This window comes from Lacerta agilis, chromosome 14 (genome assembly GCF_009819535.1).
Source record: "Lacerta agilis isolate rLacAgi1 chromosome 14, rLacAgi1.pri, whole genome shotgun sequence".
NCBI classification, from domain to species: Eukaryota; Metazoa; Chordata; class Lepidosauria; order Squamata; family Lacertidae; genus Lacerta; species Lacerta agilis.
This window is the reverse complement of record NC_046325.1, coordinates 29592946-29618896: the sequence shown is the minus strand read 5'-3', so window position 1 is coordinate 29618896 and position 25951 is coordinate 29592946. Positions and strand designations below refer to the sequence as shown.

Here is a 25951-nt window from a genome sequence, read left to right as displayed (position 1 = left end):
GTGGGAATACGTTTTTAAGGTACTCCTGCACCTGTTTGTTTATGTTTATTTTAAGGTAACCTTCCGCGCTAGGAAGGGCAAAGGATCCAGCAGAGAGTTTGCTGCATGGATCCCTCCGCGTTTGGGGCAAAGCGCGCCAATTTAGCCAATGTAACAGTCAGTTGATAGTTTCCCGCCCAGAAACTAGCTTAGAGACAAGGTTGTGATTGGTTCTTGTAAATGTTGTGACGATGTTTGATTTCCTAATAAATAGCCTCCGCTCTCTTGTAGCGTGTGTGGAGAACGCGCGAGACAAGCCAGAGAGAACATCAGTGCGAGACAAGACAGAGAGAAACCGAAAGCAAAACCAGCCGCACAGAGCAGTTGAGAGCTTCTTCACCATTGACTGCAGTCTCTTAGTTTTTATTTCTTTTATTTCAAAAGCGTTTATTTGGCCTTCTAAGTTTTGGCCGCTACCTAGTTTAGCCTATCTTTCTATCCGGAGACCCCCAGAATCTCCGGAACCTTCAGATACCTGCAGAAACCTTCGGAAACCTTCAGTAACCTTCAGAACTCACGACAACTACCTTCAGATCATAGCCAGCGGACCCTTTCACGACGCAGTGGGAGCAGGAACTCCGGGATTACTGGCCGTCCCATCTGCTGGCTATCCCCACACCCACTCTAAGTCTTATTGTACTAGAAGCCATACCCACACTGAGCAAGATTCACGTACATTCGAAGTTGCAAATTCATCAATGGGGAGATGTGAGGAGAGATGCCCCTCAAAAAGAGATCCAAAAAGGGCACTGATCCTGATGAGATAGTATGGAAACGGGGGGTATATCCAGGCACATTGGCAGCATGCCTGACCCATGTACTAGAGGACACAGGTTCTGCTTGGTAGACACCTGGGTTACCAGGAGGCAAGTGTTTATGTATGGGGCAGAAATTTTGACGAGAGGGAAGTGGTGGGTGAGGAGGGAATGCTGAGCCCTTTCCTCTCACCATTTTCCTTGCCCCCGCTGCTTTTCTCCAAGTGGTGTGAGGGCATGATTAAAAGAGACAGAAAGAAGAGAAGAGAAGCTCAGGTTTTATTGTCAAGAGAATCCATCCCTCACAATCCTAGAGGAAGCCATCCAGGTCTGGCATGAGGGGGACAGGGCCCAGCTGGGGAATCGTCAGTCTATGCCCCCCCCCCCACTCAGCAACACCCCAAAAACAAGGAAAAGTGAGAAAGAGATCAATGTAAGGAACCAGAAGACACCATTGCACAAATATCTGTGAGACTGGCAAAATATTTCAAATTTCAACATTTTCAAATGTGAATTTAAGGGACACTTTGAAAACTCAAGCTTTAAGGTCTGCATGTTATTTTTCAAGATGGTATGATCTTCTTGTTAGATTTACAGTCTTACAGCCTTGCTTTCTTTTTGGCCAACAAACAAACAAACCCCACAACCCTGAATCCAATATTCTATAACTTGGGAACAATGGGGTGGGGTGGGGGGAATCGAGTCAGGAGAGGATAAAATTTTGGTTGCATCCAGCTATATCATTCTCAAAATAGACCCACAGAAATCAACTGGCACACTTCAATTAATTCTGTTCATTTCTGTGGATCCACTCTGAGTGTGACTTAACTTGATGCAACCATTTGAAGTTTTAAAACCAGATTCTAGAGAGGAAAATTCGAGATGTATTCCTCCCTGTCATTTCAGCTCTAACTAGGAGCCTCAAAACATGGTGGGGGAGAACAAGACATACCGAGATGTCTTCTAGCCCTCTCCCCACTGCCACCTTGCCCTGAGGAAGATCTGTGTCCAGCAGACAACAGAACTGTATAATATTCCAAGTTGGAAGGAGGCAACCTGGAGGTCATTCAGACCACCCCAGCAATCCTGGAATCTCAGTGGCACAGCATCCCTGACAGTTGGCCCTCTGCTTAAATACTACCAGCAGGGAGCCCACCACACCTCCTGAGGGAGTCTCTTCCAGCACCCCACAGCTACAAGCCTTGCTCTGCACCTGTGAGCCACTCAATTCCCAGGGGGTTCTGTACCCAAAATCTGAGTTTGGCCTTCCTCTTGCTAGTGAATTTAGTTCCAAGGGTGGAGAGAAAGAGAAGCTGTTTTTATTTTAGTCCCAGCCCAAATAACATGCCAATGGCAGCCTCCTCCCACTCACCAACAGGGGGCGCTACATAGGATCAGAGGTGATCCTATGCACAGCTCTTAGTGCCTTGTGCTTCTAGCAGACCTTGACGCAAGACCTCAAGAAATGTCAGGCAGGAGATTCAGCCTCTGAGAAGCCACCAGCCTCCGTCCAAAAGGAAGAAATTCCAGCAGGGCCGGCCCTACCATTGAGCAGCAAACTGAGCTGATTTCAGGTGTCAGGAAAAGGACAGCAGATTGATTTATGGTGGTTGTGTTTTTACTGACAGGGTGGGGGAGAGACTCATGTGGGAATTTCTGGCTCTTTACACTGATAGGCCACAGCAGGTCAGCTGACACCTATCTGAGCCCCTATAGAAAAGCTTCTGGGCCAGGCTTGGTTATTGGTCCAATGAATGAAGAGACCTCTGCTGACACTGGAGCCTCAGTAAACTGAATGGGAGCACCCTAAGGAACATGGAGGCTCCTGTTTGTTTCAGTGATCACATCAACACCATACATTTAGAGCATGTGGCTTCCCTCAAAGTCTTGGGGACTGTAGTTTGCCCCTACCAGAGCTGCAATTGCCAGCACCCTTAACAAACTAGAGTTCCCAGAATTCTTTGGGGGAAGCCGCACGTCTTCAATGTGGACATGACCAAAGAGGCTGGTGAAGGAGAGGTTTTCCCACAGGTTACTGTCAAATCTGTTTGTCACTGCCATCTGAAATCTGCTGTCTGGGGTCGGTCACCCTGTTTACGAAAAGAGAGGCCCGGTTGTTACACACATAGCGACTTGGAAGTTGACTGGTGAGAACCTCAAGCTCCTTCCCCGCGCTGGAGACAAAACTGTGCTTCGTGTCGATTTTTTAAAAATAAAAATAAAAATAGAAATCCGCCACGCTTCATCCCGAGTCTCTGTGTGTGTCCATAAGTCCACTGCCCTCCCTAGGTGTCGGGGCCACTCCGAGTCAGCAAGATCCGGTGTCACTGCCTCCTTCGGTTTCCGGGATGGGATCGAGGAGAGCTCGGCCGCGGAAGAGGTCGGGGGAGGCGGCGCCATTCCGGCCGATGCCACAGGACTGTGCGGCGTTGTGGATCTGCCAGAGTGTGTCAAGTGCCTCCGCCTTAGAGTGTTTCAGTAGGTCAGCCTGGCCCTGTGGGCGAAGGAAGAGTTGAAGAGGTGATGAAAGGTGGTCACAGAGTCAAGGAAAGAAAAAGAAGGTCCAACAGCGAACTACGGTGTGGAAGGTAACCTGACAAATCCAGCTGCTTAATAATTCTCCTTTTGGGGAGGGAGGGAGGAAGCTAACTTTCCTACAATGTATTATCGGTGGGCAACGTCACTGAAATAAACACAAAAGGTGCCCATTGTATGCAGAAGGAGTTGTTATAAAATAATATGCATGAAGAGAAGGAAACATACTGGTTCTATATGTGATGCAAACTGAAGTTGTATCGAAGTTTATCTCAACCTGTTTCTTTAAAACAGTATTTTCCTTTGTTGACACATTTTGGTAAAGGGGCAAATCTTTCCTCCCATTCTGACACAACAAAGACTTCAGCCATCACAACAGAGACTTAGTTCACTGCTTTTGTTTTTCTTACGCTGCCTTAATGAGAATAGTGCAAATAAACTTAAACAAAAAGCTGCCCATTATAGTTGCAACACATGCATGCACAGTCATAACATTAGCAGAAATCAGAGCTTAAGACCAACCTAGTGGTATAGGAAGTTTCCTTATACCAAGTCAGAACATTGGTCCACCTCGGTTAGTACTGTCTACACTGACTGGCCGTGCCTCTCCAGGGTATCAGACAGGGGGATATTCCCTGTTCCACCTGGAGATGCCAGGGATCGATTGTGGGACCTGGATAATAGCTCGGTTGGTTACGAGTATACTGTTGATAATGCCAAGGTTGCAGGTTCGATCCCCAAATGGGACAGCTGCATATTCCTGCCTTGCAGGGGGTTGGGCTAGATGATCCTCAGGGTCCCTTCCGACTCTACAATTCTATGATTCTACGACTGTCAGTCTCTAACAAAAATTAAGAGACCAGGAGACGTCAGTGTTAAGGGCGGAGTGGAGCCCTTTCGCAGAATATTTGAAGAAATACAATAGCTAAGTTTGCAAGTAGGATTTGAACTGTGAACGGCAGTGAAGAATGATCTAGATATTAAGTTACAGGTGGGTAGCCGTGTTGGTCTGCCATAGTCAAAACAAAATCGAAAATTCTTTCTAGTAGCACCTTAGAGACCAACTGAGTTTGTTCCTGGTATGAGCTTTCGTGTGCATGCACACTTCTTCAGATACCATGATAAGTTGATTGTAGAGGGTTCTTAATTCTAAGACCCTTGGGTATGATGTCCAGGTTTTTGCATTTGGTTAGAAAGGAGATGTCTGTCTGTATCTGTGCCAGTTTCTTTGTGAGATTTATGGACTTCCATTTCATGCGGCTCAATGTGGTGCCTTGCATAGTTCCAGTTACAGGTGGGTAGCCGTGTTGGTCTGCCATAGTCAAAACAAAATCGAAAATTCTTTCTAGTAGCACCTTAGAGACCAACTGAGTTTGTTCCTGGTATGAGCTTTCGTGTGCATGCACACTTCTTCAGATACGTATCTGAAGAAGTGTGCATGCACACGAAAGCTCATACCAGGAACAAACTCAGTTGGTCTCTAAGGTGCTACTAGAAAGAATTTTCGATTTTGTTTTGTCTAGATATTAAGCTAAGCTGAAGAAGGGTTTTAGGTATGATATGCAGCAAGATAAGGGGAAATAAGGACACCATGGAGGGATGGAGGGCAAGTTCATATGTATTACAAAGGATGGCGGAAATCAAAGATGTATTAAAGCTCTGGAAAAACTTTTATAAATAAATAAATAATAACGTTGGTGCGCAGAGCAGATTGCTCTACCACTGAACCACTGGATTTTAAGCAGCGATGTCATGCACTCGGGGAAATCAGCAGCAAGGAAGCAGTCTGGAGACAAGCCATCAGCACCCCCTGTTAACCAAAGCAACTGAAGCAAAGCACAGCTCTAAGCAGCCCTCGTGTTTTTCAAAACAGCAACAGCCGATCAAGATGCAAGGACATGGAACATGCAGCGCCCACCAGGGGGCAGTGGCTGCTCACCACTGGACCACGGCCACTTTAGATTCTTTACAAAGACTGTGGCCCAAACAAAACCCAGCATTCAATGCACAAATGCTTTTGACACCCTCCCCCCCAAAAATACTAGAGCTGCAGCTTGAAATGCATGGGGAGGGAGAGATCATTCTGTTTCCTGAATGCTGCGAGCCCAGCGAAAATCTCCCAGGAAGAAAATGTCTGCAGGGCAATAGTATTTTGTTTACTTATTTGTTATGGCCCACCTTTCCTTCAAAAAGCTTAGAGTGGGATACTGTACATGGTTCTCCCTTTCCCCATTTTATCCTTAGAACAACCCAGGGAGGTAGGTCCATGCTCTGGTTTATCACCCACTTGGACCACTGTGCTCTACGTGGGGCTAACTTGAAAGTGACTCAGAAACTACATCTAATCCACTGGCTCCCAGTAAGTTTCCAAGCACAATTCAAAGTTTTGGTGCTGACTTTAATGCCCTTAACAGCCTCGGGCCTGTATACCTGAAGGAGCATCTCCACCCCCAGTGTTCAGCTCAGACACTGAGCTCCAGCTCCGAGGGCCTTTTGGCAGTTCCCTCACTGCGAGAGAAGTTACAGGGAACCAAGTAGAGGGCATTCTGTGTAACTGCACCTGCCCCTGTGGAACGCCCTCCTATCAGATGTCACTTTCTGAAGACACCTGAAGGCAGCCCTGTATTGGGAAGTTTTTTATGCTCGATGTTTTGTGTTTTTATATTATGTTGGAAGCTGCCCAGAGTGGCTGGGACAACCCAGAGATGGGCAGGGTAATAATAATAATAATAATAATAATAATAATAATAATAATATTAATAATAATAGGTTAGGCTGAGAGGTAATGGCTGCCCCAAGGTCCCCCAGAGAGCTTTTTGGCTTACGGGATTTGTGCATGCTCAAACGGCTGAAGTCCTGGCCCTGAGATCTTGTCCCAGAAAATCCTACCTCGCAGCAAGTGCTGCTCCTAATTACCTTCAGGACGGTGATGTTCCAGGCAAAACTCTCCAGAGCTTTCTGCAGCTTCCGCCCTTTCAGGCCTTCCTTGGCCTCCAAACGGTGCAGCTCCTTGTGAAACCCCATCCCTGGAGATATGTGGAGAGGGAGGCAAAAGAGACAACCTGTCACAGGCCTGCTGCCTTCTGGACAAAGTAGGACTGCGCTCCTGAAGGCTGGAAGAGCACACCCCACCCCCACCCAAAGGGTCAAAGGTAGCATGAAAGCGGCTGTGCATTCACCCCACTATGGCACCTGGTCATCAGCTTTTGCGGGTTTTTCGAAGCGGTTCGAAAAACCCTTTTGGAGCACTCCAAATTCATTGCCCATCTATGTGCACAGCAAACAGTGCGGCTGACTCTCAAAACTTTGCGAATATTGAAATATATACCACAATAAATCAAATGATTTATGTGACTCAAATCACATAGACTAGACCCATTAAAAAAAGCCATGTGGACTAAGCTTGCTTTTGGGGCCCCTCTGAGATTAGGGCCCCTGAAGCTTTAAGCTTCGTTAGTTTCATAGCAGATCCTCTGCTGCCTACCTGCTTGTTGCACCTGAATAATCTTGGCATGAACAGCATCGGCTGACTCAATTAGCGTGCGGCCTGTTTGGATCATCTGATGGCGGGGAAAGTAAAAGAGAGAGAAGGTGTGATTAGTGGGGTGGGGGCTGAGCAAGCCAGCAAAGCACCCCACCTTACAGGAGGCCCTTGGCCCCACTGCCCCCTTGCTATGTCTCAGCACCTGTGGAGAACCTAGGCCTAATCAACGGCTGAATTTTTAGATCCTTTACTGCAGCAATGGGGAACCTGAAGTCACCAAATATGGTTGGTTTACAACTCCCATCATCCCAGGCTGGCTGGGGCTGATGGGATTTAGAGTCCAACAAAAACTGGAAGGCCACAGATTCCACAGCCAAGGAATGCCTTCCCATCAGATGTCAAATAAATAAACAAACAACTATCTGACTTTTAGAAGACATCTGAAGGCAGCCCTGTTTTGTGAAGTTTTTAATGTTTGATGTTTAACAGTGTTTTTAATATTCTGTTAGGAGCCGCCCAGAGTGGCTGGAGAAGCCCAGCCAGATGGGCGGGGTATAAATAATAAATTGTTGTTGTTGTTGTTGTTGTTGTTGTTGTTGTCGCCAATTGCACAGATTCCAGGGCTTCTCTATGCACTACTCTTTCTCACTGCGACAAAGTCTTTGCAGTTCTAGCTACTAGGGCCAAAGAGCACGTTATGTTAGTCACATGCCTCTGCCTTTAAGCGCTGATCCAGACCTGGAGTCTAGTGTGGGGAGTGTTTTTAGCCCTTTGTCCTCTGCTGTAGGCCCAATCCACATCAGGGGGTCCTATGCCTATCATGAGCATTGCCCAAGAAAAGATCTATGGGTTGCTGCACTTCAAACAAAAGAGCCTGGCAGATAGCTCAGTTGGTACAGCATGAGACTCTCCATCTTAGAGTCATGGATTTGAGTCCCACATCAGGCAAAACATCCCTGCATTGCAGGGTGTTGGACTCTATGACTCTATGAATCTACCAGTAATCAGCTATCCAGGAAGCTGCTGGAGGCAGGGGCTCAAGCAGTGAAGCACAGTACCAGCTTGGCCACAGAGCACCTGAATGGTGCAGCTGCATATGGCATTGGCTTGAGTAGCACAGACAATCTGCCACTCAAGGCAAGAGGCTCGGCATGCCTAACAGTAGGGCTGGCCCTGCTGCCAGGGCCCCAGCAGCTGGCTGATGATGCTATGTGCTGGCACCAGGTCTGGTACAGTCATACCTTGGAAGTCAAACAGAATCTGTTCCCAAAGTCCATTCGACATCCAAAACATTTGGAAACAAAAGTGTGGCTTCTGATTGGCTGTAGGAAGCTCCTGCAGCCAATTGGAAGCCACGGAAACCCTGTCGGATGTTCGGCTTGCAAAATAACGTTCCAAAACCGGAACACTCACTTCTGGGTTTTGATCGTTCAGAGGGCAATTTTTTCGGGAGCCAAGGCGTTTGAGATCCAATGTACGACTGTACTAAATTCCCCTTGAGGACAGAATAGGAAGGGAGTTTTCACACAATGCTAAAGCGGCTCTTGCTCCAGGCAGGATTGTAATGTGAATGCAAAACCTACATGGGGCAGGGTGGGGAAGAGATCCTCATACCCATTAGAGAAGTGACTCTCTTCCATTTTGATCATGCATTTGGAGGGGAAACAGCACAGGAGAACCTAAAATTCCACGTAAGCTTTATACGTGGAAAAGAGGCCTGTTAACAGGCACGACCCGGGTGCAGGTGCAGGGATGGCCGCTCTACCCCTGTATCTCTATGGTGCAGGCCCCATAACTGGGCCTAGTCTTGGCTGCTGCCTAATGAGCTGTGTATTACTGAATCTATCCTCCATCTGAGTCTCAAGGTGAATGTGTGCTGCACTGAGAGAATGGGGGTGGCGGGGGCAGGAGCCCTTGGTTAAGATTTGCACCACAAATGTGTGCCAAATTGATATTTTTGCTGGGCCTCGAAACAAAACCGGGAGATCAGAAAAGAGGGACCAACCCTGTTATGGAAAGGAAACAGCAGCTGATACCCCTGGCAAAGGCCCAGGGTCCCCCCCCAACCCACCCACCCACCAGTTTACACTCACGGTGTCGTAGGCAGCAAGCACTTTCCGCAGGAGCTCCGGGACCGGCCCCTGGGCCTCCATAGAAGGGTATTCCTCGCTCAGGTTGAGAGTGACGGCTGGGGGGCTCTCCTTCTCGCTGGGCTGCAGCCATGTGGCCAGCTTCAAGATGCACTGCTTGATGTTGGCTGCCGGTGTCAGGCCACACAATTCCTTGAAGGAGACCAGAGCATTCTAGGGGAAGGAAAAGAGGGTGAGGGATGGGGAATGCCAACATGCCAGGATGCCATGCCCCCCCCCCCGCCCCATACGTTTCTGGCTGCTCGCCTTGGACTACAGGTCCGCCCCGCCCGCCCCCCCAAAAAACAACCCAGAGGGAGCAAAACCTTTGGTGGTCCTTGGCTCTTTTCTGGGGGTGAATTGTCAGTTTCTATTCCTCTCACTGTGCAGTCACAAGACTGTGTTTATACATTCCACACAGATTGTTGGAATCACGGGGAACGGATGTTGCTGTACTCTGTTTCCGGTTGTTGTCATTCTTCTTCGGACTTCTCTCAGCCAAAGAAGACATGTTTTCTTTGCCTTATACTTAGCAATAAAAGTAGTTTGTAGCACACACCTCTGTCTCAGTCCGTCCGCGTTATCTACTCTGCAAGATCTCTGAATATGTGCCCGGAGTCTGAACGGCATGGGAAACATGGAAATCACCGGGAAGGCTGGAGAGCTGCCCCTCATAGCTGATGGGGAGACAGGCTGGAAACATTCCTGCGTTATGCTTGGAGGATCGCCATTCACCCCCCTCCGACCTGACATGGATGTGGTAGCAAAAAGCTTCGGAGGCACTCTGAGCAACTGTGGGGCCTGCCCCTCACTTTCCTCCCCAGCTCCTAGCTTTGGAGAAGGGCAGAGGCTCACCGTAAGCACGGCATGGGGAACTATTCATTATGGGAATGTGGGAATTTCCTGCCAATCCCGTTCTAAGCCAGCAGGCACAGGGGGCAATCCTGTAGCTGGGAGTTAAAGATGTACCTAGCCGCACTGAGTTTCATCCTATGGCTTTGGGTTTGTTGCTTTCCCTCGGTCGCATTTCTCACAGCCTTTAAAATGGGCATAAGATCTCAGGCGGCACAGTGGGGCAGTGCGCCTGGCTGTTGACCAGAAGGCTGCTGGTTCAAGCCCACCCAGGGATGGCTGTGAGCAGGATTCCTGTATTGCCAGGGGCTGGACTAGATGGTCCTTGGGGTCCCTTCCAACTTTTCAGTTCTATGATTCTAAGAATATATGGGCGAGGCTGTGGACACGTGGGTAGCAGCAATCAGAAGGATACTTAGCATTTTACTTTGCGGAGATTTCCGAACTGCTCAAAGCACTCCGGCTAAGTTGTCTTAATTGCCCCTCATACCAGTCTTGAACGAGGGAACTCTGGGTGGAGATTGAGTGTGAATGGTGGTTAGGTGAGGGACGGGAAGAGGCTTACAGCTCATTATTTTAACCGCAGAGGACTGCATCCACGTTCTCCTCTTCAGGAGGAATGCTGAGTCAGAGATAGCTGGACAGCCTCTCCAACACATCCCCACCCTCAAAAAAGAGGATTGCAGGTTTGCATCAAATTTGCACATGCTAATTTATATTGTGTAGACGCAAAACAAAAATATGATACATCTCACTGTATTGGAGGAGACTGTGCCCAGGTGATGTGCTGTGTGTCCCCTCGGTCTGCTGCCCAGGTGCTGCCAACTGTTGATGGGCAATGCCAAGCGCCCCCACCTCTACTGGTTCTCCCTTCTTAGGGTTCCTTTATCATCCAGCAGGACCAGAGAGGAGTGTCCTCTGCCAGCCCTTCAGACGAAGCAAGAGAGGAAAACCTCAATTTGCAGGCCTGATCCAGGTCTCCAAGTAAATTCTAATCCAAGCAAATTCTAATCCATTGATTTTGGAAGAGGAAACAATATGGGAAAAAAGGCAGACAGAGCACGAGGTGAGGGGAGTTCAGAACCCTGATGAAATTGCAAATAACCTTCTCCCCAGAGCAACACTTGGAAGAGCGGGGGGGGGGGGAATAAACCTCACTTCCACCAGCTGATCTGCACAACCTGTGTGAGCTGTGAGTGTCTGTATGCATAGTGTGTGTGTGTGTGTGGCCCCCAGAGGATTGGCTAAAGCTGGGTGCGGCCCTCTAGCTAGCTAAATAAATAAATAAATGGCCAGCCCTGAAATAGAGGACTGCCCTCTGTAAAGCAAGACACATGGCCACTCTGCATCTCCAAGCGCTCACATCCCATTCTCCCTTACCTTCTCCAATGCTCCGGGAAGGAGAAAACTATTGCTGCTTGTTTGTGCTTGGCTGTAGCAGCACAGAGGAAAACACAGCCGGGATGGGGAGGTGCTGCTTTGTTGAATCAAGCCAGCTTTTTCTGTTGCAAATGGGAGGGTGAGGGTGGCAGCTCTGCCCTTGGCAGGGAAGGCAATTGGGGGATTAGAGAGCCCAGAGGGCTCTCCAGCTGTTCATGGCTGTGACGGCTACAAAGCGAAGGCAGGTGGAAGCGAGATACGTTATATCATAGGGACACAGGAAGTTGCCTTATGCTGAATTAGACCACTGGTCTCTCTAGCTTAGCATTGCCTACACTGACTGGAAGCAGCTCTCCAGGCTTTCAGGCAGAGGATACTACTGATTAACTTTTCTGATTGTCTCTGTGTCTTGAGTGCAGACCTGCATTTGAACCAGCCCTGACACTAGGGTTTACAGGACTCTTCCAATAATTCCTAGCACCCCCTACAAAATGGTGATCTCCTGCTGGTGTGGAAGTGGCGGCCTGTGGGACATTATTGTAATCAAACCAACAAGTCATAAGTGCATGAAGAAGCTGAGGCTCACAGAGCTTTCCTGTAAAATTTGCTAGAGAGAACTCTGTGAGATCACTTCTTTTTCCTGCCAGGGCAGGAAGCTGTAACATGACAATTCCCTCCTGCCAGGGCATCTCTCTTTTTCTTCATCATGCTTCCAAGCCAACTCCACATGTGTGTCTGAGCTCTGCAGCTCAGACACCATTTTGAACTTAGATTTTGTATTTTTGTAACTTAGATAAGTAGTTATAAACCTGCCTTCATTTTGCTACGGTAGCTGCTGCTTCAAGACCTAGAATAGATTATGTAAGTAAATACTACTTGTACTTCTTCACAAAACAATGTGTGTGCCATTGTTATTTTTAAGGTGGAGAAGAGAGTTAGTATCAGGGAAAATCTAGTCTGCCTTAAAGCATCCTGGATTATTGTTTCTAGAAGGTTAAATCAACTTTGTCTTAGCTTCCAAATTTAAGGTTGCAAATGATGGTACTCTGCTCATCTCACTCACAAGAGCAAGGATAATAACTAAATAATATTCTTGTGCCTAAACCCATTCCTACAAAGCCATGAGCATTAAACAGGCTCCAAACCCCTGTTTCTAAGAATCTCGGAAGTTGAACAGAATCTGTTCCGGAAGTCCGTTCGACTTCCAAAACGTTCGACTTTCAAAGCGCAGCTTCTGATTGGCTGCAGGAAGCATTCAGGAGCCAAGGTACGACTGTACTCCATATTTTAAAAGTAGATAGGGATTCAGACAATTCAAAGACCCAGAGGACACCCTCCTCCTCCCCATCCCCAAGACCTGCAAGCCAAGCTCAGAAGGCCCCATCCCCCATTTCCCACTACCTGGGTACCTGCATGTTCTCCCGCAGGTCTGTGGCCTCCCGCAGTGGCTGAGTGGCAGTGCGGAACACCTCGTCAATAGCCTTAATGCCCGTGGCCTTGGTGGAGGTGTACTCCCGCATGCGCCGGCCCTTGCGTCCCGAGAGCCCCCTCCGGTGCGCTCTGCCTCCGCCTCGACGGTTGGTGATGGCAACGTGGACAAACAAGGTGGTGTTAGCGAGGGGCTCGCCGGACAGGGACTGGAGGGGCACATGGCGGTACCCCACCTGGAGGCACTCAAAAGGGATTGTGTACTGTGCGATGAACTCGTCCCCGATGTAGTCGTCGTCCAGCACCATGAACCTCAGAATCGCCAGCTCTGGAAGGTTCACCTGGAACTCCAGGGTCTCCTCAAAGACAGGGTTGTCTCCACTCTGCAGCACTGTCTTGGTGCGTTTCTCGGCACAGTCGGCGGGGATGCCGTGCATCTCGGCACAAACGTACGGCTCCACCACGTCGCCCTTGGCCCCAGAGCCCTTGGGTTTGGGCAGATTCTGGCCACTGATCACCTTGAGGTGCAAGAGCTGGGCTGAGATGCCCGGCAAGGTATCCCGGGTGTTTGCGCTGAAGTAGGACACTTCCTCGCGCATGATGGCCGGCCGGAGGACATAGCCGCAGCCCCCGTTCTGGCGGAACCAGCCAGCGTTCAAGTCCATCATGAGGCCTGGCGTCTGGTAGTTCATGGCCACCATCTGGCAGCCGCACTTCCAGAAGTCCTGAGGGTTCATGTTGCTGGCGTCGATGCGCATGGGGCTAGGGTAGACCCGGGAGAGGAAGCGCTTGTTGTACTCCACAAAATCCTCCGGTTCTTCATTGGCATACCGCCCAGCCTCCACCTCGCTGAAGGAGCAGGTCTCCCAATAGCACTGGTTCCGCCGAGAGGCCTCGAAGCCCTGGAAGGACACGGCCTGGCACAGGCTCACCAGGTCCGAGAGCTCGCGGCACAAGGCCCGCCGGCAACGCGGCCGCTCTCGGTCCTCCTCGCTGAGAGGCAGGCTGAGCTCCAGGGTCTCCTCATCATCTGACACGTCCCCCTCGCTGGCCTGGCAGCTGGGGAGCAGCTTCCGGCTCTTGACGAGGATGCAGTTCTTGAGCTTTTCCGGGGAGGGGAGGTATGACTCGCTGGGGTTCGGAGGCACCAGGTACAGCTTGTCCCCAAATGTCTTCCTCAGGTGCTCGGCCACCAGGTGCTGCTGGACGATGCAGCAGCGCACCGAGAGGCACAGGATGAGTGGGAAGTCCGAGGCCTCAAAGGCATGTTCGGCAACTGCACCCACCACTCTAGAGAAGGCCAAGCGGGTGCCAGCACCGACTACTGGCTCCCCAGAAGAGCCATCGCAGACCACGAGCTCCAGGCTGCGGCAGCCGGCCTTGAGTGCCGCCACATAGCCTCCAATGTCCGAAGTGGAGCCGCCCCAAAAACAGCTGTCCTCAGCCAGGCATGCTCCGTGTGCGGAGCTAATGAAGTAGTGGGACAATGGCTGGGTCATGTCCTGGCACACCTTGCGGTGCTGGGGGTCAAAGATGTCGCAGTCAGCAGAGAGGAGGTAGCGAGTGAAGCCGTCAATGGCCAAGTAGCCCCTTTCCCGCCCTTCCTTGGAGGGCTCGTACTTCCGGACGATCTCCAGGCACATCTCCTCTGTCACACCCTCCATGCCCTGCTCGGCCTCCAAGAAGCTCATGAGGTCCTTCAGGCCCATGTACTCCTTGTTGCTGGAGAACTGGACCAAGAGGAAGAAGACCTCCGGCCTGGTGCACAGCTCGCAGTAGGCCTCTACGAAGACTTCACAGCCCACCTCCTCCCCGAGCCGCTCACTGGCTGCTTTCTGGAGCTCCTTGAACTTCAGCTCTATGGTGGACGTCTTCATGCCGGGGTTGAGGGCCCGGATGAGCTGGACGGCACGGGAAACCGGGATCCGGCCTTCCTTCTCCAGGTCTGCGATGTCGAAGACGGAGGCAATCCAGGAAGTGCGGGGGTTCGGGTGGCTGGTCTCGGGAGCCCCCTCTAGGGTGTGCTTCCCGTAGGAGGCCAAGTACCGCAGCCCCATCACCCAGGCATTCACCACGTCGGCAGAGCCGGCCACCAGGTCCAGGGACTCGTAGTTGTCCCCGTAGATGATCGAGAAGGCGCATTCATCCGGGAACTGGTCCGAGAGGCCGTTGGAGCGCAGCACCGGCGTCTTCTTCCCGACGCGCACCTCCTTGACCGACTTGATTTCAATCTTGGCCTTCTCAGAGTCTTTCTTGGAAGGCTCCCAGTGCATGAAGCGCAAGTCCGGGTCCAGCACAAAGAACCGGCTGTACATGCGGGAGTTGGAGCGCACTTTCTTCATCTCGCAGCCCTCCAGCATGAAGGAGATGCAGGCGGCGGTGCTGCTGAGCTTGCGGTTGCTGGGCATGGTGCTGAAGGAGACCGTCTTCTTCTTGTGTTGCAGGGGGCGCTGGCGGGACCCGTCCTAGGAGAAGGGGAAGGAGGAATAAGACAAAAGCGGTCAGGGGTGCAGCGGGATTCAGGCCAGGGCTTTTGAGTTAGGGCATACATACAGGGCCCCCACTCCGCAGAATGGAGGGCGCCCCACTCACTCGGAAACATAGCAGGGCTGGCTTACCAGATAGGGAAGTATGTGAAGAAGACCATAAAGTCCACAGCCCAGAACAACCTTTCCTAACCAGGTGCCTTCCAGCTGTTGCTGTTGCTGAGCCTCAGCTAAAATGGCTGTGGCAGCCCAGGCCTGAATCCTGTTTGCCCACGGCAAGGCCACTTGTTGTTTTGTTTTATTTGTATTCACTGCATTTAGGGGCAGATGGGGCTTGTGAACCTGGGAAGGCAGCCCATCTAGGAGAAGGAAAACCCTGATCCTAAAGCTCCACTGCCTTTGGGGAGAAGAAAAGGCTCAGGAGTAAACCCTACACAAATCCGAAGCAGAGTCCCTAAGATGGCTGGATGGCGCCTTGTTCACCTCCTGCAGTCAAGCTGGTGCTAAGCGTATTGCTCTGCTTTGCTTTAGACCAGTGAGACCGAGAGAGTGGGAGGCGGGTCTTGTCATCTAGGCAGCCCAGGACCTCCATACACACTGCCCAGGCTTGTGTCCTGAGGAAGGATGGTGTGGAGGACCTGAAGGAAAACTGTGAAGGGTTTGTAAGATGGGAGACGTTGAAGAAACAAGGGCCGGGACACTGAATGAAAAAAAGCTTTGGGCTGAATCTACACAACAGGGGATGGCAGGACTCTTGGCACCTAGGTAGGTGTTGTTGTTGTTGTTGTTGTTGTCGTCGTCGTCATTATTATTATTGAACTATTTCGCTCAGCTTCAAGGAACCAAAGACCAACCAGTCGCAGCTGGAAGGTGGGGGATGAACCATTCTCCTAAAATGATCAGGCTTGACCTGAACTCTGAAAATGTAGCTCTCCACTCCCCATCCTCCAGCCCCGGTGCAGGGCCCAGATAAGACCAAAATGGCTCCAGGAACTCAGAGCCAAACCCCCAATGCTAAAAATAGTTACATCCGACCATTCTGTTGATTCTTTCCTTCCCCTGTTCCCTCACCCACACCCCCACCCACAATGCTTCCTGATGGGGGTGGGGGGTGGGATAAGAAAGAGGGAAGAACAGGAGAGGGAAGAGGCAGGCAAACATACTGGGAATTCAGAAATGCAATTAACTGGAGGTACAATGCAAAAATGTTTAAATCTATTTCCCATGAAGATGCTTGCTTAAACCATGTTCTGAAGGCCTTGACCAATTACTTGCTAACACATCACCCTCTGCGCCCCAGTTGGCTACCTTGGGTCTACAAAATGGCAAAAACTACAGGGATCTCAACAGCATCCCCCCCCCCAAGTTAATTTATCAACAGGGTTAAAAGCTGCAACCCCAAACACACTTGCTGGTGAACAATTCCCATTAAATTTAGTGTGATTTGCTTCCAAACAAATACATAGAAGGATTGTGCCCATATGTTTTTGTTTGTTTGTTTGTTTGTTTTAAAGGTAAATGACCCCTGGACGGTTAAGTTCAGTCAAAGGCAATTACAGGGTTGCGGCGCTCATCTTGCTTTCAGGCCGAGGGAGCCGGCGTTTGTCTGCAGACAGTTTTCGGGGTCACGTGGCCAGCATGACTAAACCACTTCTGGCACAACGGAACACCGTGACGGAAACCAGAGCGCACGGAAACATCGTTTACCCCCCCCCCCGCACAGCAGTACCTATTTATCTACTTGCGCTGGTGTGCTTTCAAACTGCTAGGTTGGCAGGAGCTGGGGCAGAGCAATGGGAGCTCACTCCGTTGCGGGGATTCAAACTGCCGACCTTCCGGTCAGCAAGCCCGAAGGTTTAGACCACAGTGCCACCTGTGTGTTGGTGTTAGTCCCAGAGCTGGTAGTGTTTTATTGCTTGGTAAATATACAGTTGGGTATTATTGGGACAGTATTGTTATTCTGTAAGCTGCACAGAACTAAAAATAATAATCAAGAAGTTATTTTTAATTTTTAAAAGTAATTCCTCTCTGTGCAAGCTCAGAGCTACTCAGTTGACTTTATGTATTCCAGGATTGTGAACTGAGCCCTGGTGAAGCTTCCAGCTCCTCGCAATGATCATCAAAAAGAAACGACACAAATAGGAATAGCTTACGCTTAGCAATTTTATAAATTCATTCCCAGGGATGAGGTGAAGTATACCATGGTTAGGACCACAGAAACTCTTACTGGTCCTAGTACAGTTTCAAGGCAAAAACCTTTTCAGGTTCTTCCTGGGCTTGCACTGTAAACAAGGAAACCCATTGTGGTGTAATGGTTAGAGTGTTGGGCTAGGACCTGGACGGCCAGGGTTCAAATCACCACTCAGCCATGAAGCTCACTAGGTGACCATGGGCCAGCCACTGTCTCAGCCTAACCTACCTCACAGGGTTGTTGTGAGGATAAGACGGAGAAAGGGAGCAGTGTACGGTAATCTAATATATACATTTTTGAAGAAAACTTTCTCTTAATATAATGCATTTTTGTATGTTTTTTCCACCAACATATATATGCACTTTTATGCACACTTTACTCCAGAATATTTTGGGTTTTTTGTGAGAGGGAGGCACACATTACTTGCCTGGAGAATTGCACTGTGCAGTTCCAATACTTTTGTATTTCAAATGATGGTTGTGTTTTGGTTTGCATCTTGTTTCAAAGAGTTCTAGTTTAAGTGGGATTGTCTTGAAATGCAAGCTGAACATAATTTCTCACCCATGTACTATCACGTGTGTGCAAATCTGCTGCTATGGGCAAAGATTTGTAGCTGGGAACACTAAGCCAAATGTTAGAATGGCAAACCAGGCGCCTTATGAAGGCTGCATGCACACCATACATTCAAAGCACACAGCTTTCCAGGAAGGGTCCCTGAAACTGCAGAATACCCTCCATAGAGCTACAATTCCCAGCACCCTTAACAAATTATAGTTCCCAGGGTTCCTGCGCCACATTTATTGTTTTGCAGGCCTCAAGCAACTTTCTCTCTAAGCCTCAGTTTTCCCCATCTGCAAAATGGGAACAGTTAAGTGATGCATGCCTTGTAGGACTGGTGCAAAGGCCTAATGCAATAATAAAACTTGTGAAGAACTCTACCAATGCAAAGTGCCACAAACAAACAATCAGCCTTCAGTTACTATCAGCAGGCCGAAGGACAAATCTGCCGGCTGACCAGGAAACCCTGCCAACATCAGCACTCCATCTCCTGGGCACAATGAAAAATGATAAGCTCACTGCCAGGAGACTGCAGGAAGCAGGGTAGGGATGTTCACAAACAGCTGAACTCCCCTTGTGGGGGAGTGTCAACATTTCAAGGGTCCCAGAAGGGATTCCCATGTTATTTTTGAAGATTGCCACCCTCCCTCATTTTGCCAAGCCACTGTGACTGCAGCTAGCTTTTGGAGGCCGCCTCTCTGATGGGCCAGGGAAATGTGCCCTTTCTGGGTCCTGGGCTGGTGGGTGGGTGAAGCTTGCCTGTGCATCTGGAAACAGAAAGGGCATCTGTGCTGGAAAGTCAAGTAACTTGCACCCCAGGGGTTAAACCTCTGCCAGCTCTGCTCCGTTGGCTTTGCTGGCATAAAATTGCTGCTGGGTGTAGCCATCTCCTCCTCTTGCCTAGGGATTCAACCCCAAGCCTCCCCCACACACCCTAAGCTAGTGCCCTCTTCCCTCCCAACGCCTAGAATGGGCAGCTGGAAAAATGTCAGCCTAACAGTACAATGCAACAAGTAAGACTTTTAGACTGGGCTCAAATGCCCATCAGCTCACTGGGTGACTTTGGACCACTCCCTCTCCCTCACCTACTTTTCAGGGCTGTCGTGGGGATGAATGGGTGTGAACCATGTGTACGACCCTTGAGCTCTGTTACGGGGAAAGGCAGGGTTTAAATGCAGTGAACTGATGCCACCCTATGTCTTCTGAAAGCACACGGTCAGACTTATGAAGCTTAATCCAGGTACCAGAAACACCTTAGGAATTTGTACAGTGGTACCTCTGGTTACAAGCTTAATTTGTTCCGGAGGTCCATTCTTAACCTGAAACCGTTCTTAACCTGAGGTACCACTTTAGCTAATGGGGCCTCCTGCTGCCGCCGCACGATTTCGGTTCTCATCCTGAGGTAAAGTTCTTAACCCGAGGTACTACTTTCGGGTCAGCAGAGTCTGTAACCTGAAGTGTTTGTAACCCGAGGTGTTTGTAACCCAAGGTACCACTGCAGTTTTGTCCTTGCCTTGGACGGATACAATTGGGGTTTTTCCAAACCAGAACCATAGCTGACACCCCCTCTCTCCTTTCACCGGCCCTTACGGTTGTGAAGACATGCCTGAAAGGCTGTGTGTAGGCCGAGAGCCAGGACAGGAAAGGTAACCTGCGAAGTATCACCACCACCACCACCACCACAGCTGCCAACCTGGAGGCAAAATAAATGTGGAGGAGAAGCACAGTCATAAATGCACTGTGGGCAGAGCTGTCAGCTCAGCAGCAAGGGAAACTAACTCTGCACGGGATCAGAGGCAATCTTGACAATCCTGATAGGACACATATCGCTGGGCGGTGCTTTGGTGCAGAGAAGCAGTTCCAGGTTATAAGGTCTGACCTTGGAACTTGAGGACTTTGAGCCCACCCATCGCCCACCCCGCCTGTAGGGACCTTTTCCTTGCATGCCACTCCCTTGGCAAGAGCAACAGAAAACACCTGAGCAGGAAGGCATGGGGTTCTCGGGACCTGGCTGCCCCTGAGACGTTTCCACGCCCTGCCATGGGAACTCTACAGAGGCTGAAGTCTCCTTTTTACTTTCCTGGGCCACGCGGAGATGCAGGCGGGTCCCAGATCCGAGGAACGTAGGGGAGGATGGTTACCACCCTGAGATGGGCAGAGACAAAAATCGACAGCGAGGGGGTGGAGATGAGTCAGACATCAAAGTTACATAATGTACCGTCTCTACGGTTACCACAGGAAGGAGGGGAAATTGATGGTTCCTAAATTGACACAGATCAGAAGATTGGGATGGAGCGGGAGATGTTTATTCAAAGTCGTTATTGGGTTTTGGCAGCTGCAGGAGGACGTGGGAGAGAAAAGGTGAGATGCGGACCTTTGGGGGCAAACGTGGGTCAAAGTTCCTGGCCTGAACACACAAAAAATGAGTCCAATAGATTTTAGACACCAGAACCTGTTCTCAGTGCCAGCGGGTCATTCTTGGAGCATGCATAAAAGTCCAGAACTCTCTCCTTGCCAGGAGAACACCATCCCTAAGTGAGTATTGACAGCCAGATCTCACACACCTGAGTCTCACCTGCTGGTCTCTCAACCTAATTTTATTAACGGCATCCAAGATCTCAGGCAACCCCTTCATTACAAGCTAAGGATAAGGTAGAGTGCATAACTCAACGGCAGAGCACATGCTTTGAATGCAGAAGGCCCCAGGTTCAATGCCTGCTGTCTCCTGGTGTGTCTGGGAAAGGCACCTGAGGCGATGTCTGCAACAGCCATAGGATTCTTCGGGGGAAACCATGGCAGTTCAAAATGCAATCCTAGTGCTTTATGTTGCATATGTGGCCGGAATAGCAGGATGAAGGCAGCTTCTTCCTATGACATGGTCTTATATGAATCTGGCTCGTGCTAAATCTAAAGCAGTGGTCAGCAACCTTGGGCCGGAGTATATATATTTTTTTTGGGGGGGAGGGGATGAACGAATTCCTATGCCCCACAAATAACCCAGAGATGCATTTTAAATAAAAGGACACATTCTACTCATGTAAAAACACACTGATTCCCAGGCCGTCCGCGGGCCGGATTGAGAAGGCGATTGGGCAGCATCCGGCCCACAAGCCTTAGGTTGCCTGCCCCGATCTAAAGCAAATAGGCATGTTCTGTCAACCTTTCAACGACAAGTTTACAGAGGACAGATGGATGGATGGCAATGAGCCCTTTTGTGCCCTGTCACTCTAGAGCAGGCATGGCCAAACAGCTATTTTGGGACTACAACTCCCATCATCCCTAGCTAACAGGACCAGTGGTAAGGGATGATGGGAACTGTAGTCTCAAAACAGCTGGAGGGCCAAGTTTGGCCATGCCTGCTCTAGAGGGTAGTAGCTGACCTGTGGGCTCAAATTAAAAGAAAAAGGATCCAGACTGAGTCCTGGTGACTTGAGCTTTCCTACAGTGGAAGAGATTGCCTTGGAAGGGAGCTGACCTCCCCTTCACTAAGAGGTTTTTAAAGTAGAAGGTGGATTGCCTGCCAGTGCCACCTGTCAGGGACACTGTACAGTCATACCTTGGAAGTCAAACGGAATTCCGTTCCGGAAGTCCGTTCGACTTCCAAAACATTCGGAAACCAAAGCGCAGCTTCTGATTGGCTGCAGGAAGCTCCGGCAGCCAATCGGAAGCCCCGTCGGACGTTCGGCTTCCAAAAATAGTTCGCAAACCGGAACACCCACTTCCGGTTTTCGATCGTTCGGGAGCCGAAACGTTCAGCAACTAAGCAGTTTGAGATCCAAGGTACGACGGTAGTAGATTTCTGTGGGGTTTTGTTAGTGGAGGCCCAGTTCTATTCCGACTTCAGTAGCACTGGCTACCCCTCCCAGTTTGAGGCCATCAGAAAATTTGATGAGCGTGCCCTCAATCCCTTCATCCACGTTTATAAAGACGTTGAACAATAATGGGCCCAGGAAAGAACTCTGCGCCACCCCACTTGTCACTTTCCCCAAAAAGGATGAGGAACCACTAGTGAGTACTCTTTGGGTTCGGCCGGACCTTAGTGGCCTTCCTTATGGTTCACCCGTGTATGAAAATACAAGACCTCACAGCTTGTGCACCATCCTTCTTTAAGCAAAATAGAGAGGGCCTTGACCTGGTTAAAAAAGCAATGGATTTTGAAGAAAGAAAGAAGGGGGGGGGGAATGCACGTCAGGCAGCTCCGTCTTAATGAGAGAAGGAGCAAGATCTTCCGGGAAATACTCTTATTAATTTGTTTATATGCTGCTTAGTGCCAATAAGTGGTTTACAAAATATAAAAAGCCAATTACACAGACGTTAAAATAAGAATATCCGTAATTAAAATGCACAAGAGAATAATCCAATTAAAATGACGCAGCCGTTAAAACAGGAGACTCGTGGTTACGCAGTATCCACTTAGGGTACATTTAGTAGGAGAAGGAATTATTATTTATTACGATACGTATTATATTATAATCATAAGAATCATTTGGTTGGCTCTTCTTATGTTCATGATTATAATAAATAATATCTCGGTTCAACTCCTACAAGCATTTGGAATCTGCATTCTAAATGAATGAATCTTGGAGCATGTCTTATGCATGTTTACTCTGAAGTAAGTCCGACTGAAGTACAACAATAAAGCTGCCTTTAGAGTGTACTGGACCCGATGCCAGTGTACTGGACCCAACCATTCCTCTTCCAGAAAAGGATGTCAAGCACAGGAAAATATTGTTCAGGGGCAACCAACCACATAAAGGTGGTTTTGGACACACACACACACAAGTTTCAAAAATGTCAACAACTTGTTGAATAGGGTACCAACCCTTTGGAATGGTGACTGCCTATTGCTGGCACTCACGGTGGATAAACACTTAGCACTTCAACAAGGAAGGGAAGATACTCTTTCCCCCAAGCAAACAATGGACGGAAGGTATGACCCAACCCAGCCACTTGTGAGAAAGTTACCTTCCACAAGTGGGAAAAGAATAGAATATTTTCGGAGATATGGGGCCCCTGCACAGTCTTGTTTGCATAAGCAATGGGCAGCAGACAAGTTTCGACCAATAGTCAAATCCCACTTTGTGCTCCTCTATCCACAATTGTTTGTTGCAAAAAGAATTATTTCCTTAATCGTTGTTTACTGCATTTGCACATGTATGCGTTTGTCTCTTGTGGTTTGTCTCTTTTCTTTTCGTACACGAAATATTCAAAATCTAATGAATGAAACCCTGTAAATTAAAAAGGCGCCTTTTGTACATAAATGACGAGTTGTATTGTGGCCAGGCTGTCCTATCTGAGCCCCACCAAAATGAACGAGAGCTGCTTGTTTGTTCCAAGGGGGGTTTTTGCACGGGAGAACTTCCCAGAGGATTGTGTGTCTGCCCAAAGGTTCTGTAACATTCAGAGAGTTCTGTAACATTGCAGAGTCCAAGGTTACCATGTAGCTCACTGTTCTTCATCTTAAGCAAGGTTATGAAAACACAGAGGCTGAGGACGCTGAGGTTTTAGAAACCAGAGGAGGAAACAGGGAGGGGGAAAGCACCATTGCTGGAGAAAAGAGCTTTTTTCTGTCCCATGCATGGTTCTCAGTCCTCTGCCTCCTTCCCCCTACAACTAATACCCCAGCTCAATGCTTCCCTTCTTCCTTAGCCTAAGCTGTCACAACAGCCTGGGTTCTGCAATAAACAAGCAAACAGTGCCTCATAGATTTGCAGTAAGAAGTGGTGTTTGGTTTTGGCTAGACATGCATTAAGTTATATTTAGAGCTTTGGGTACTCTACACTAAAAAAAACAAACCCAAAGAAAAATCTCTGCCTAGGAAATCCCAATTCTGCAGCAAGAAAAGCTAGGTTCTGCAACCTGCATAATTATGCAAATCGGAACTATTTCCATAATATCTTATTTTGCATGCTTCAATCCAGATTGCTTGAAGAAGGGCCAGGAGCTATGAATAAACCTAGCCTGGACCCAGAAAATAAAAACTTGCAGACCAGTTGCCAACATCCCCTTTCTGGGCACAGTGCTTCAGCAAGATTGTCACCGGCCAGCTCCAGGTACTCTTGGATGAAACTGACTTTCTAGATCCATTTCAACTGGTCTTCAGGCCTGGTTTTGGAATGGAAACTGCCTCTGTTGCCCTGGGGGATGACCTTTGCTGAGAGGAGAAGGACAGTGATCATATTGATTCTCCTGTATCTCTTAGAGCAGCGTTTCCTCAACCTTGGGTCCCCAGATGTTTTTGGCCTACAACTCCCATCATCCCCGACCACTGGTCCTGCTACCTAGGGATGTAGGCCAAAAACATCTGGGGACCCAAGGTTGAGAAAGGCTGTCTTAGAGCCTTTCTGTACCACGTGGTATCCTACTGGTTAGGGTGTCTGGGCTGGGGGTTGGAGTGACCTCAGTGATTCTGCTCCTATTAGATTGTGGTGCTGGCAAGGTCAGTGCTCTGCTCCTTTGCAGCTAGGCAATTGGGTTCCCTATATATCCCCTATTTCATGGGCCACCAAAGCAGTGCCCAGGATCCCCTGGCACCCTTGAAGTCTTCCCCTGGCACTCACAAGGCCATTGAGGCCTCCCTCCTATCGCATCCTTGGCCGTGAGCAGGGGTAGTTACTTTTTTCCTCCCTCGAGAAGTACACAAAATAGGAGGAGGAAGTTGGAAGAATGATGTTCTTGCCTACTTCTTTCAACTCTATGTCCTTTTCGCGGCTCAGCTTAATTCTGCTCTGTCAGCTCCTCGGGAAAGTGAGGTCTGTGCATAAGCACTTTCTTTGAGGATGGGGGACTGATCCAGGGGGGGGGGGGAGAAAAGCGACCAGAAAGGGTGGCGGCACCAACACACACAGCATTTACTCAAAATCAAAATGTGCCCGTGGCCTAGGTTGGCAAGCTCTGCCCTATGCTGTTTAACATCTGTATGAAACCACGGACAGATGCTATCTGGAGCTATGGACTACTGTGCCATTCTGCAGATACCTCTCCTTTTCATGAAATCAAGGTGAGGCATTGTGTAATCTGAATCAATGCCTGGGCACTGTAATGAACTGGGTAAACTTGACACTGAATTTAGACAATAAAAAGGTAGTATTATTGGGTAGCTTGTCTACCTCACTGAGAAGCAACCTCCATTTTTGCAGCGTGGGGGCTGGGGCTTGGGCCCCCTCCCCCCGGGAGATTTATGGGCAACTGTGGGTTTAACCTGAGTTCTCCCTAGTCCTGGACCAAAACCACTACCCAACACAAATTATGCATTTAAAGCAGTACCACACCACTTTAAACAGCATCATGCCTGCTGGCAGAAGCCCACAAGCTGCTTCAAACAGCACTTTTAAGAAGCGCTTTAATCCCTGCTCATCAGCTGATGACGACACTCAAGGAGAGGGTCAAGCAAGGTCAGGTAGGGGTATGGCCTAGGAAGAGTCCCAAGGGCCGGCCAGAGAGACTGTGAGGGCCGCATTCAGGTCATAGGTCTACCCCTCACCTTAGCACAAGTACACGTGTGTGTGTGTGTGTGTGTGTGTGTGCGTGTGTGTTTGCTTGTGTTGCTCTGCAAAGTGTCACATCTAGTGCTGGTGGACCAACAGCCATATAAAGCGCTTCTCCCTCTAGCTATCTCGCTGTGGGATCAACAGCTATGAATATCTTTGAATGCCCCCCCCAAAAAAAAGCAGTCCCAGATGGTGTCTCAGGTTGCTTTGAATGGCGCAAATGTTTGCAAGAGGCTCTGCTTCTCTCTCTTTAATGCGGTAAGCAGATGGACACCAGGCTGCAGCGGGGGGGGGGGGGAGCGCATGAGGGAAGGGACTCAGAAACTGACTAAACCTCTTCCCAGCATGAGATGCACTTCCTCCCTATAAGGCACAGCTGAAGGGCCGGATCTGGACCTCCTCAGGAAGTTTGTACTAGAAGAATAACTTTTCCTGCCTTTGGAATCCGAACAGGTGTTTTGGCTTGGGCTGGCTTGGGGACAGGGAGAATAAAATAGGAATGCAAAGCCAGGAAGGAAGGAAAGAAGGAATGACTAGGGACCCTTAATAAAGCAGGCTGTAGGGCTGCCCAGCGCCAGCTAGGCAGGGCTTAATTTAGGCTCTTCTCGTTTCAGAGTGTGAAAT

General features: G+C 49.3%; 1 protein-coding gene across 3 annotated transcripts in view; it reads right to left on the bottom strand.

Moving 5' to 3' along the window:
• Positions 1-1052: 1052 nt before the first annotated feature.
• Positions 1053-25951, bottom strand: part of LOC117058201 (inactive phospholipase C-like protein 2) — a 35799-nt gene continuing 10900 nt past the window's right edge. Inside the window, exons 2-6 of one of the 3 annotated variants that reach the window (XM_033169209.1) lie at positions 12584-15067; positions 8907-9116; positions 6814-6889; positions 6246-6355; positions 1053-3288 (exon numbers count right to left, since the gene is read on the bottom strand). In XM_033169209.1, the coding sequence (XP_033025100.1) occupies positions 3103-3288; positions 6246-6355; positions 6814-6889; positions 8907-9116; positions 12584-15067 (3066 nt within the window). In that variant the 3' untranslated portion in view covers positions 1053-3102. Of the gene's footprint in view, positions 3289-6245; positions 6356-6813; positions 6890-8906; positions 9117-12575; positions 15068-25951 lie in introns of those variants that run through there. The other 2 variants (XR_004427843.1, XM_033169210.1) reach the window with 2 other exon arrangements.